Below are 12,658 nucleotides of genomic sequence, written 5' to 3' on the forward strand. Positions count from 1 at the left end.
CATTTGTTAAGTGAATTTTGTCCCATTTTATGACATTTCTTGCCTCAGTTGTTAAGTGAATCGATGCAGTTGATAAGTTGGTGACCCGGTTGTTAAGTGAATCTGGCTTCCCCCATTGACTTTGCTTGTCTTAGAAGGTCACAAAAGGTGATCACATGACCCCGGGACACAGCAACTGTCATAAATATGAACCAGTTGCCAAGCATCTGAATTTTGACCACATAATCATGGGGATGCTAGAAAGGTCTTAACTGTCATTAGTCACTTTTTCTAGTGCCGTTGTAACTTTAACTGTTGTAATCCAAGGACTACCCGTAATCAGTATAGTTACAGTGCTTAGTCTGGAAAGTTTGATAAGACGTGTAATTATTTTAGTATGTCTTAGAGATAACTGATTGATAGGCAGTTTATATACACCGATGCTAAATAGTTGTATGCATCTGTCAGCAAATTGTACTATGGGTAGAACTGGATTAAAATTTTCTGTGAGTAGAATTCCTCTGGCTGTCTGGAATTCAGCTTAAATAAATTCTGTCAGCCCCAACCATCAACACAGGTTTGTTTTTTTTTAATAGTGAAAATGAAAACCACATGGATGGTTTTTAAAAAAACAACAACAAAAAAACAAAGGAAAATTACCGGAGAGTAATCACATTGTATGCCAGATTGGCAGATGTGGAGATGATGGAGACTGCCCATTGGAATGATTTGTACACCCATGAATCTTTCTTGCTGCTGTGTGTCTTAGAAGCACTCAAATGCACTGAGAAGAGTAGCAGATAATTGCTAAATTGCCTTCTCTTGAATGGATGCCGCATCCAAGAACCAAGTAGGAATATCTTGACTTTCTATCTACTGAATGCAGAGCCAGCTAAGATGAGACAAGAATGCCAGATCAGAGAACAACAATCAGTAGCTTTTTTTTATAGATCTTTCCTTCTTTTGCAGTCCGTCTCTATGTGAACCGTAACTCAGGAGCAAAGCATTTTCAGCGTAGAAGGTCCTAAATTGAATCTTTGCACCTCTTAAGTGTTACCGAAATTAACTTCTGGCATCCTTCACCATTGGTTATATTGATCTTGGATGCTAAGTCTGTTTTCAACATGGAGGCCCATGGATTCCCCATCTTAACTTTATGTTTTTCAGCTTTAGATCGCAAATAAGTTCATCAGACATTTTCCAGGGCTCCATATGAATCATTTCTTAAAACAGCTTCATTATTTTAAAAAATGACTTAGTCAACTTCACAGACTATTGATATGTACCCGGGAATGATTCATTTAGATGTATAAAACTGTATTAGCACTTCAAACTAGGTCACTCAGTGCACACCAGATCTGTCCTCCACAGCAAATATGTCTACATGGACCAGCTTCTGCAATTATCTTGATGCATGACTTAGAAACAAGTATTGCAACATATTGTCAAAGGTGTGTCAACATTTGCCTAGCAATTTCTCAAAGGTTTTCAACTGTGAAACAGGTTTCCATTTTTCATAGAGATAGGTAGGTAGGTAGGTAGGTAGGTAGATAATATAATAATAATAATAATAATAATAATAATAATAATAATAATAATAATAATAATAATAATAATAATAATAATAATAATAATAATAATAATATAATAATATAAATTTGGAAGGGACCTTGGAGGTCATGTAGTCCAACCTCTGCTCAGGCAGGAAACCCTATTACCATTTCAGACAAATGGCTGTCCAGTCTCTTCTTAAAAACTTCCAGTGCTGGAGCATTCACCGCTTCTGGAGGCAGGTTGTTCCACTGGTTAATTGTTCTAACTCTCAGAAAATTTCTCCTTAAGTTCTAGGTTGCTTCTCTCTTTGATTAGTTTCCATCCATTGTGATTAGTTTCCATCCATTGATAGATGATAGACAGACAGGCAGACAGACAGACAGATAGATGGATGGAGATAGGATATATAGGGGAGAGAGATAGGGAGATAAATAGGGAGAAAGAGGTTTGCTTTTTAAAATTTATCTTGGTGACTTTTTGAGCTGGCATTGTTGGAAGTAGCAGAGAATATGCTACTATAATAGTATTGTTTTGTCCTGCACATCATTCTGAGTTCTTCACATTGTCCAGTGTGGGGGGGAAATGGATGGAAGGGAAGATTTCAAAGTGAGAAATGATTTCACAGTGAAAGACAGTCTGTTCATACACACAAACACATGTGCACTCGTACATATTGAGAGAGAGAGAGAGCGCTCTTGATTATTTTTAAATTCGGTAAGCGTAAGAATACCACGCTAGTCTCATGAGAGTTTCTCAGTAGTTCTGTTTTCCTTTAAAGGAAATATTGAAAGCAAATTCTCTTTCAACAAATTGAGTGAGAAATTGCAGAATAAAAACCAGGAAAAAATTTTTTCCTCCACAGTACTAATAGGTCATACTGTGCAAAGCATATACATCAGCCTCTTCTGGAGAGAACAAACCGCAGAGCATTTCCCTGGCATGTTTTCAGTTTGCTTATGGCACCCTATTCAACTATCAAATGCTAGCATGTACCCCATATGTTAGTAAAATAATACTCGAGATTTTGTAATTCAGACTTCAGCAATACACAGGACAAGAATTGCCAGATGTGCAAGCTGGATGCAGAAGAGGCAGAGGAATCCTAGATCCCCTATTGTTAACTTCCACCAGATGATGGGAAAAGCAGTGGAGTTCCAAAAGGATATACATATATAGATATCTTTGTTTTATTGATTACCCTACAGCTTTTGACTGCACAAACCACAATAAACTGTGGATAGTTATTAAAGTGATGTATCAGGTGATCTCCTCCACCTATTGCAGAATTTGTAGGATGATCAGGAAGGAATATGACACAAGTACTTTGTTTAAAATTGAAAAAAGAGTATTCCAAGGTTATGTGCCATCACTTTATTCATTTAGCTTAGATCCACAACGTATCAGAAATACTGGACTAGTAGAAATAGAAATTGATATTAAAATTGCTGGAAGAATCAATAATCTCAGATATGCTGTTGATACCATTCTAATGGCTAAATCAGGGAACTCTGAAGGAATTTCCTTATTCTTTCCTTTCCTTATTGAGCAGGAAAGAAGACATTGAAAAGTCAGCTCATTTTTTAAAAGAATCTTAAGATGTTTTTAATAAAGAGAATGCCAACGTAACACAAAAAGATGGAGAAGAAGCTGAAATAGTAGCAGGCCTTATCTTCAAAAATCGACAGGGATGGTGACTGTAGCTATGAAATAAAGTGATGTTTGCTCCCTTTGGAGAAGGTACATATATATAGTCGATACCATGGTTTTTCCAGTTGTAATACAGGACTTCGAAAACTGGGACCATCAAACGTTACGCTGGAGAAAATTGTTTTGAATGTACTGCACAAAAGAAGCAGTCATTCAGTTCCAGATGAAGTAAAACCAAACTTCCCACTAGATCAGACATGTCAAACACAAGGCCCGGGGCCCGGATCCAGCCCGTGAAGTGGTTTCATGTGGCCCGCGAAGCCATCCTGGAAACAGTGAGGGAACGGCCCCCACTGCCTTGGCCCTGGCCCAGAGACCCTCCTTCTGCCAGAGACCCTCAGATCTGTCCCACTCCTGCCCAGGCCCCCATAGGCACCCTTGATGCGAACGATGTAGAGCTGGCCATGCCCACCCAGTAGGCCATACGCACTCTAGCCACGCCTACCCAGTAGGCCACGCCCACCCTGGCCATACCCACCCGGCCCCCTGAGGGCAACCGCAGTGCTGATGCGGCCCTCAGTGAAATTGAGTTTGACACCCCTGCACTAGATATACAAATAATGAAGCTAAAGCTTAAATATTTTGAACATAATACAAAGGTGGGCCTGTCTCTACCCCTTTGTTTAGAAGTATTTAAGAAAGCATCTTAACAGTGGCTTCCACCATCCTTGAGGCTCACTCCATCCTTGTGAGCTATTCAGACCAGCTCTCCTCCTTCCATGGACCTATGGATCACAGCAGTCTCACAACCATGAATTGAGGGGATCCTTGCAAAATTCAACTGACCCTCTTCCTCCTCCCCCCAAGAATGTTGTGTTTCTGAACGATTAGCTTCCATTTATTCATTCTGGTATTTCAGAAGTGGGTTGCTGCCCTTTTTGTTTTTAAAATCCTGCATGGGAGCAGTTTGCTGCATCTTTGATTTTATTTGAAGTGCCTACGGCTACATTGTGCAGAGATACACTAATAAAATTCTGCCAAAAAGCAAAAAAACAGGGGAAAAGAAAATGTTCCATGCCTGGCTAGCTGTAATAAATGAAATCCTGATAAAGTCTCAAAAGCTATAGATGCCCTTCAGACAAGCTTTGTTTCAGCAAGCTTTCCATCCCAACTGACTGAAGCATGATATCAACTCTGGTTACCTAATACCTGTCCTTTTGGTTTTATACTGTAATCTTTCAGCTTTGAAGACATTGAGAGGATTGGGCAGCAGTTTATAAATAGAGTTCATAAATTAAATACATTTTTTTTAAAAAAACAACACCTGGAGATGGCATAGATATGTCAGGTGGAAAGAATTGGGCTCACATAAGTTCCAGTTCAGAAGAGTTATTATTCAAGTCTATACACAAGAATCTAGTCAACGGTCCACACCAAATCGGTTCTAGATAAAGGGTTAATGGAATTCAAAGAGGGGACTAGATTTGGATCGTTTGTGGACATATAACAATTCTAGGCTGAGTCCTCCCTTGACTCTGCCCTCAGCCTTTGCCTGCTTTCTCCTACAGATACAATGATGCATTTTTCTAGGCAAGAGGAAAGGAGTCATTTGACAATGCATTTTTCCAAGATTTTTTTTTTCAGTTTTCCAGTCTATTCTGCATGCCTAGATTTCCCAGTGATCTCCAATCCAAGTACAGACGCCCTTTGGGAGGCTGCATAGAGGCTTGCTCCTGGGGAGGAAAACCATGGCAAACCTAGACAGCATACTTAAAAGCAGAGACATCATCACCCTGTCAACAAACGCGCTTATAGTCAAGGCTATGGTCTTCCCAGTTGCAATGTATGGCTGTGAAAGTTGGACCATAAGAAAGGCTGAGCACCAAAGAATTGAGGCCTTTGAACTATGGTGCTGGTGAAGACTCCTGCAAGTCCCTTGGACTGCAAGGCGATCAAACCGGTCAGTCCTAGAGGAGATCAGCCCTGACTGCTCTTTAGAAGGCCAGATCCTGAAGTTGAAACTCAAATACTTTGGCCACCTAATGAGAAGGAAGGATTCACTGGAGAATGCTGGGAAAGATTGAAGGGGACGACAGAGAATGAGGTGGCTGGATGGAGTCACTGAAGCAGTAGGTGAGAACCTAAATGGACTCCAGAAGATGGTAGAGAACAGGAAGGCCTGGAGGAACATTGTCCATAGGGTCGTGTTGGGTCGGACACGACTTCGCAACTAACAACAACAACAATGGAGGCTTTACAACGCCTTGGGGGAATGTCGCAAAGGGCCAGTAGCTGCTTTAGCAGGGTATGCCTCATCAGCAGTGGGAGAAAGAAGACGTGTTGAGATGAACCAAAAGCAGCTAATGCCAAAGCTCATTAAAAAATTGACCTAAATAAGGGCACTTAGTGAAGCATGTTGGCCTGTGGTTGAAGCATTGGTCCTTGAGCATTAAGGCAGCCACATCCTTGGAAAGACTCGACACAGCTGTTCCAAAGTCTTTTCCCAGTTCTCTGCTTCTTTATATGCATGCAAAGGCACTATTGCTGTTGTGCTGTCATGAAGCAGAGCAGCTGTTCATGTACCCACAACTATATTATTATTATTATTATTATTATTATTATTATTATTATTATTATTATTATTATTATTATTATTATTATTATTTGGGAGGGACCTTGGAGGTCATCTAGTCCAACCCCCTGCTCAGGCAGGAAACCCTATATACTATTTCAGACAAATTGCTGTCCAGTCTCTTCTTAAAAACTTCCAGTGTTGGAGCATTCACCACTTCTGGAGGCAGGTTGTTCCACTGGTTAATTGTTCTAACTGTCAGGAAGTTTGTCCTTAGTTCCAGGTTGCTTCTCTCCTTGATTAGTTTCCATCCGTTGCTTCTCATCCTGCCTTCGGGCGCTTTGGAGAATAGCTTGACTCCCTCTTCTTTGGGGCAGCCCCTGAGATATTGGAACACTGCTATTGTGTCACCAGGAACAGGCTTTGATGCAGCTACATTGAACCTTCCGAAGGATGTGGCTATTTTAATATTCTCAAGAGAGAGATTCCACCCTGGCCAAGGCACTCTGCCAAGTGTTTCTTGCAAATGTTTGCCCTTAGAAAAGATTTTAAAAGGACTCTTGGGTTTAATTCAAGCTAATCTACGCGTTCACGACTACAAAAAAAAGTTGCATTTAAAAAGCACCCACTTCCTATTCGATTCCTTCTAACTTTTAATTGCTTCTAACTTTTAAAATACAGAACTTTCAATACAGCTGCTTTTACTATTAAACCAAGAATACCCTGATAATCTTTTTGTCTTCTGATTTCTCATTATGATTCCAATGAAGCACCTTCAATTATTGCCTCCTCCTCCTCCTTTGCCTCTCAGGGTTATCAGTTAAAACATTATCTGTAAGAAAGCGTCCTTGGGCTGGTCAGGTTTTATCACAGAGTTTTGCATGAGAAACAACCATCAATTCTCTCTCTATCTCTTTTTTTTTTTTTGAAAGGCTTTGCTGAGCTCAAATCAGTGTGCGATGATCTTCTCTTTTTTTGCCACAGAAAGCAAAGGGGCAAGGGCTGCTTTGAAGAAGAAAAAAGGCAATAATGAAAAGCGTATAATCCAATAGAAATATTTTAATGCATTAATACCATTACGGCTTTAATTAAATGTCAAGACCGGTTACGCCGCTGCTTACGCTTGAATGCTACAAAGTGTGCGTGCGGCAGCTCAAAAAAAAAAAAGAGATAAGTTGCAAAGACATGCGTAGAAGGTTGCATGGGGAATAGGTATATTTTTGGCATGAAATCAAATTAACGTCAGGTTCAAAGGGTGATATTCTTTTAAAAGGTGGAGACAGAACCTTTGAGAAGAACTGGGCTTAGCACAAAGCATCCAGACGTTCTTCTTAGACCAACAGAGGGACGTGGTGCTCTATTCCGTTCGAACATCTGTTTGCATTCTTAGCCATCTACATTCAAACCCTCACCTCACAGCTTGAAACAAATCAAATTGCGCCGTGCAAAGAAATGGTGGCAGAGACTGTAACATCAATCTGCAGATGAAGGAAAACACATTATTGAATGCTCCCCTGCATATACGATCTCCCTGTATAGAGGGGGTGGGAGGCTGGAAGGACCTTTTTGTATAGAGCAAATGGCCACTTTGGGGGGTGGGGAAGGTGAAGCTATCCTTCTTGCAGACGTCGTGATTTTTATTTTGTAAGAAAGCTTAGAGGACCCTTGTGAGGCTCAGAGTCATTCTGGAAATACAGATGAGGCCAAAAGCTTGCTCTCTTTATTTAATTAAACATATTTTTCTTTTCTTTTTTTCCCCCCAGTAAGAATAATTATTAATCATGAGAAGCCAGATGTCACATGGAATTTGATCCTGTTATGGGGTGAATTAAGGGAGTTTGCCCATCCCTTGGCCCTTCTCCCCCCCCCCCATCTCATGTTGTTGACCCCAGTTTCAGCTGCTGGTCTCTAGTTCATGGAAATAGAGAAGTTTAGTCTTCATTTAGAGTTTCTTTTTTCAGAAGCCCAACACCTTAAGAAGCTCCAGATTTGACTTAATCACATTTGGTCATTAGAATCATTTCCCTTAAAGTTGTAAACCACTCAGAATCACTTAGGTGAGAGGGGGCTGTGTAGAGAAGGAAGGAAAGGAAGGAAGGAAGGAAGGAAGGAAGGAAGGAAGGAAGGAAGGAAGGATTCATTGATGCCATCCTTAAGACCCATTCTACTTTTAATTTTTCAGACTTAAAATCTAAGCGAATCGGAAAGTAAAATGACAATGCTGTAAAGGAACATTTCTCAGAGAAATCCTGATTTCCAAGAATGCCATTAGATTCCTCATAAGCATTCCTAGAAAATGAAGAATGGCTGTGATCTAATGTTTTGCTAAGAAGCATTCCCACCTGCCTGGAGGAGGAAGAGGAGGAGGAAGGAGAAATGATAAAAACTATGGATTATATAGTGACTACCCTGGACTTGATGGACTGCTAGGTCTTTCTCTGCCGTCAGCTTTTTTATGTGTCTAATCGTGTACAAGAAATAAGCTAAGGACAGCCATCCTGATGCTCCCCCTTTCCTGTTTTCTAAGAGTCTGACACACCTCCGTAAATATTTTTCTCCCCTGTATCTCCAGGAGAAAGCTCTTTTCTCCAATCAGAAGAATCACGCTCTCTTTCAGATCAATGGAGGCTTTTTAAACGCATGGAAAGCACTTAGGAGCAGACTGGCTACTAATTGAAAGAAAACCAAGATTTGCTTTCAAAGACACTGCCATGAAGACAGTGGGAGTTATGTGCATTAGACTTTGTTTTGTGTTTTTGGTGATCCTAACACATGCTGAACAGAAAATCGTGGGTTCAGTGCTAAGTCACCCCTAAGTAATTTTTTATTATTATTATTATTATTATTATTATTATTATTATTATTATTATTATTATTATTATTATTATTATTATTATTATTATTTATTAAATTTATATACTGCCCTTCTCCCGGAGGACTCAGGGCGGTGAACAGGGCATATAAATAGAAATACAAAAGTTAAAAAAGGATTAAATAATTGCCCAATTAAAACAATCACAATATAAAACCCATTAAAACCCTAACGTTCCCCCATCAGGCCAGGCCAGCTTGTTCGAATAAATGGGTCTTTAGCCCACGCTGGAAGGAGCGAAGATCCGGTGCCGTCCGGAGATCAACCAACAGTTGGTTCCATAAAGCCGGGGCGCCCACAGAGAAGGCCCTCCCCCTGGGGGCCACCAGCCGGCATTCTCTGACCGGAGGCACCCTGAGGAGGCCCTCTCTGTGCGAACGCACAGGGCGGAGGGAAGTCGACGCCAGCAGCAGGTGGTCCCCGAGGTATTCCGGACCCATGCCATGTAAGGACTTAAAAACCATCACCAAGACCTTGAACCTCACCCGGAAATTTGGCATGTAATGGGGAGGGGGAGGGGGAAATGTTAAAGTTCTTGCCTGGGTAGCCAGTCCAGATAACCTAGACAATCTGGCTAGTTAGTCAACCAGTTTGGACCTGGTTTAAAGCAGCTTTCTATGAGAAATGATATTTCTTTCATGAAGAGGACTGTTAATTAAAGGAGTCAGCTATTTTTTTTAAAAAAAACACGTCTAGGGCTCTGCTGGCACTGAACAAATAGTGTGACATGAAAAATGATGCTCAAATCTCGATCCCAAAGGTGTATGCAATGAAGATGGGGCTTTCATATGAACAAGGATGTACATCTCCACTCCGCGTGGATGAATTGCTGAATCTTTTATCTGCAATATTGGTTGTTATTTTCTTCTCCCTATCCTGTCCCTTGTTGCAATATCGGTTCTGAAATATAGAAGTGATCCCTGAAAGGGAGAAATTAGCGTAAAACAAAGACGATAACTCATGTTTTGTGCAGTGCCTCTATGTAAATCAGCACATCCTGGTCTGTGCCTGTTGCCTTGGGTATTTAATTGTCTTGAATCAAAAGCATTCTGTGAATTGTAATTGTACTTTCTGTTGCAACGACAACTAGGGGGGAATTTCGAGAGCTCTTTCGAAGCCGACAAAGGTGTGGGGACGATTGTCGTTGCAAAACCCTTGGATGCAGAGCAGAGGTCCATGTACAACATGACAGTGGAAGTCACCGATGGAACCAATGTAGCCAGCACTCAGGTAGCATCTGTTATCACGTCTGTCCCTAATTCCCACATAAAAGTTACGAAAATGCACCTCTTGTTCATGAATATGTTCTAACGAAGGGAATCTCTTAATCAGCTAAAGTCATGTATTTGATTCTTGCATGCGGTTATTACATGTATATAGTAAAGGTAAAGGTTCCCCCGCACATGCGTGCTAGTCGTTTCCGACTCTAGGGGCCGGTGCTCATCTCCATTTCAAAGCCGAAGAGCCAGCGCTTGTCCGAGGACGTCTCCGTGGTCATGTGGCCGGCATGACTAGACGTCAAAGGCGCACGGAACGCTGTAACCTTCCCACCAGAGTGGTCCCTATTTTTCTACTTGCATTTGTACGTGCTTTCGAACTGCTAGGTTGGCAGAAGCTGGGACGAGTAACAGGCGCTCACTCTGCTACGCGGCACTCGGGATTTGACCCGCCAAACTGCAGACCATCTGATCGACAAGCTCAGCGTCCTAACCCACTGAGCCACCGCGTCCCTTACATGTATATACTGTACCAATAAAAGAGAATATTTGTAGCTCAGGGTCGAAATGAGGGGTCCTTGGTGCTCTCTGAGCTTGGTTGTTTTCTTGCAGACAGACATTTCATTACCCAACTAGGTAACATCAGTGCTCTGATGATGTTACCTAGTTCGGTAATGAAATGTCTGCAAGAGAACAACCAAGCTCAGAGAATACTAAGGACCCCCACAATCCTGTGTTTCTCCATTCACATTCACTTAAAATATCTATTTTCTGGACAGCTGATCTTGAGCTTATTATACTTACTTTCTGAAGATGAACGTCATAGCATCTGCGCATTCCGTAGAATTTGTAGCTGTGACCAAACCCATTGTTTTGTTGTTTTTCCCCTACAGTGGGATTCCTGATAACGATTAGAAACCACGCCAGTGAAAAGATTAGTCATTTCCTGATGACCCTTAACAATATCTCCTTTCCCTTGCCAGCAATATAGTCTTTTGCTGTTTATGCTCAAATGCACCTGCAATATTTTTTTTTTAAAAAATGGCGATACTTGCCAAATGGAGGGAGGGAGGATAATTCTGGAAAAAAAGATGTAGCAGTAAAAAAAAAAAAGGTGGGGGGTGTCCAATAATTCAGTAGGTTTGTAAAGCCGTAAATTCTCCTTCTGTGGCGTTCTGAACGCAAAGCCACCAAGCAACTGAGCTCCAATTTGTAGAATGAAACTACATATATATGTATAATTGGATAGCACTTGCTGGCGCTTTTTTTCCCCCTACCCTGGCAGTGGGTCTGCTCTGTTGTTGAAGGAGGCAAAAGAATGTGAGAATGCCAAAAGAATGTTTTCCTACCGTAATGTGGTCAATGAGGTGGATCTGTGAAACAGTTTTAGTTTCTGTAATGAGATGGCTGCCACTCAATTGCAGGTTTGGGTTTTCTTTCCTGCTTAAAAACTGTGACGATTTCCTTTTCCCTTTTGGAGGCCTTGCATATATGGCCCATTACTGCTCCAGTAAAGGGAGTCCAATAATGGTGGTTTACAATTCACACAAGGGTTAAGTTAGTGGTGTATTAGCTTTGATGGCAGCTAACCAAAAGAACTTAAGGGATCTGAGCGGGCTTAGTCAATTCAGGGCTCAGTAAATTCTCAGCCTTTTGGGGCTAGGAAAATGTGGGATTTAAAAAAAAAACACAAAAAACCAGATCCGAGTTGACTCCCAAAGCAACCGCTTTGCAATAGGTTGCATGATTTGTCCTGATGGGCTCTCAATCTCTTGGAGAATGGAAAGCTACTAGTAATGCTTTCATGCTGGCCAAGTTCCCTTTTAATGCTTCTTTGCAAAGACTTGAAGCTGAACAGTGGTAGTGGTAGTTATGATTTATTGTCTGAGAACGAGTAGGAAGGAACATGGCAGGTTGATTAACCTCAACAAAGGTTGAGCCAGAGAGAAGCTTTGCCTGCATCCTCGGCTTAATTCTTCTCTTCTTTTAGTCATCTGGCAGTTTGCAATATGTTTGTATTAATCTTTTCCCCATCTGAAAAATTTGGGAAACAGAGCAGCTCTCCCACTTAAATTAACTCATAGATTATGTTCACAGTGGTGCATTCACAGATGACATTTAAATTATGCCTCTTTCCAGCATCATAATGTTCTCCTTCTTCCTTCTCATACTCAAGAGGAGCGATTCAGAAGCCACTTGTTATACTGTCTCAGCCCTAAACTATGGTTAATACAAACTGGGGCTTCACGTAGGCTATCTTTACAAACTGCTGTTTGAAATTGGCTTGTTTTCAATTAATCGGACTCTGTAGTTTCAATTAGCAAACCCACTCACAGCGATTAGTAAAAGCTTGTGTGGTTTTCTGACATTTTTGCAAGAGAGAAGAAGAAAGATACAGGGCTCATTAGATGTCCGTGATAAACATACATAATCTAGCTGGACTGTATAGTGAGAATCCCATTGCCAGATATTGCAGTTGTTGTTGTTTTTAATTCCATTTATATCTCGCCCTTCTCCGAAGACTCAGGGCGGCTTACAAGCTTAGCAGTAGCCTTCATTCTATGTATATGCCTGCTTATTAGGGCTTTCACACACACCCCAAGCGGCATTATTACAAAGTCAGCTTAATTGCCCCCAACAATCTGGGTCCTCATTTTACCTACCTCGGAAGGATGGAAGGCTGAGTCAACCTTGAGCCTGGTGGGATGCGAACCTGCACTAATTGCAGGCAGCTGGTGTTACTTAAGGAGGCATTAGCCCACTGCTCCACCAAGGCTCTGCAGTGTGTATGTATGAATATGCTTCAAATGTTTGGGC

At 41.3% G+C, this 12,658-nt stretch overlaps 1 protein-coding gene across 1 annotated transcript in view; it reads left to right on the forward strand.

Moving 5' to 3' along the window:
- The window catches only part of FAT3 (FAT atypical cadherin 3), a gene marked incomplete at both ends in the record, with an annotated part of 451,188 nt that overhangs the window by 274,857 nt on the left and 163,673 nt on the right, over positions 1–12,658 (forward strand). Inside the window, one exon of the mRNA XM_083362083.1 lies at positions 9,715–9,854. Coding sequence (XP_083218209.1) covers positions 9,715–9,854 — 140 coding nt within the window. The remainder of the gene's footprint in view (positions 1–9,714; positions 9,855–12,658) is intronic.

This window comes from Vipera ursinii, assembly GCF_947247035.1.
Source record: "Vipera ursinii genome assembly, chromosome: 4".
Taxonomy (NCBI): domain Eukaryota; kingdom Metazoa; phylum Chordata; class Lepidosauria; order Squamata; family Viperidae; genus Vipera; species Vipera ursinii.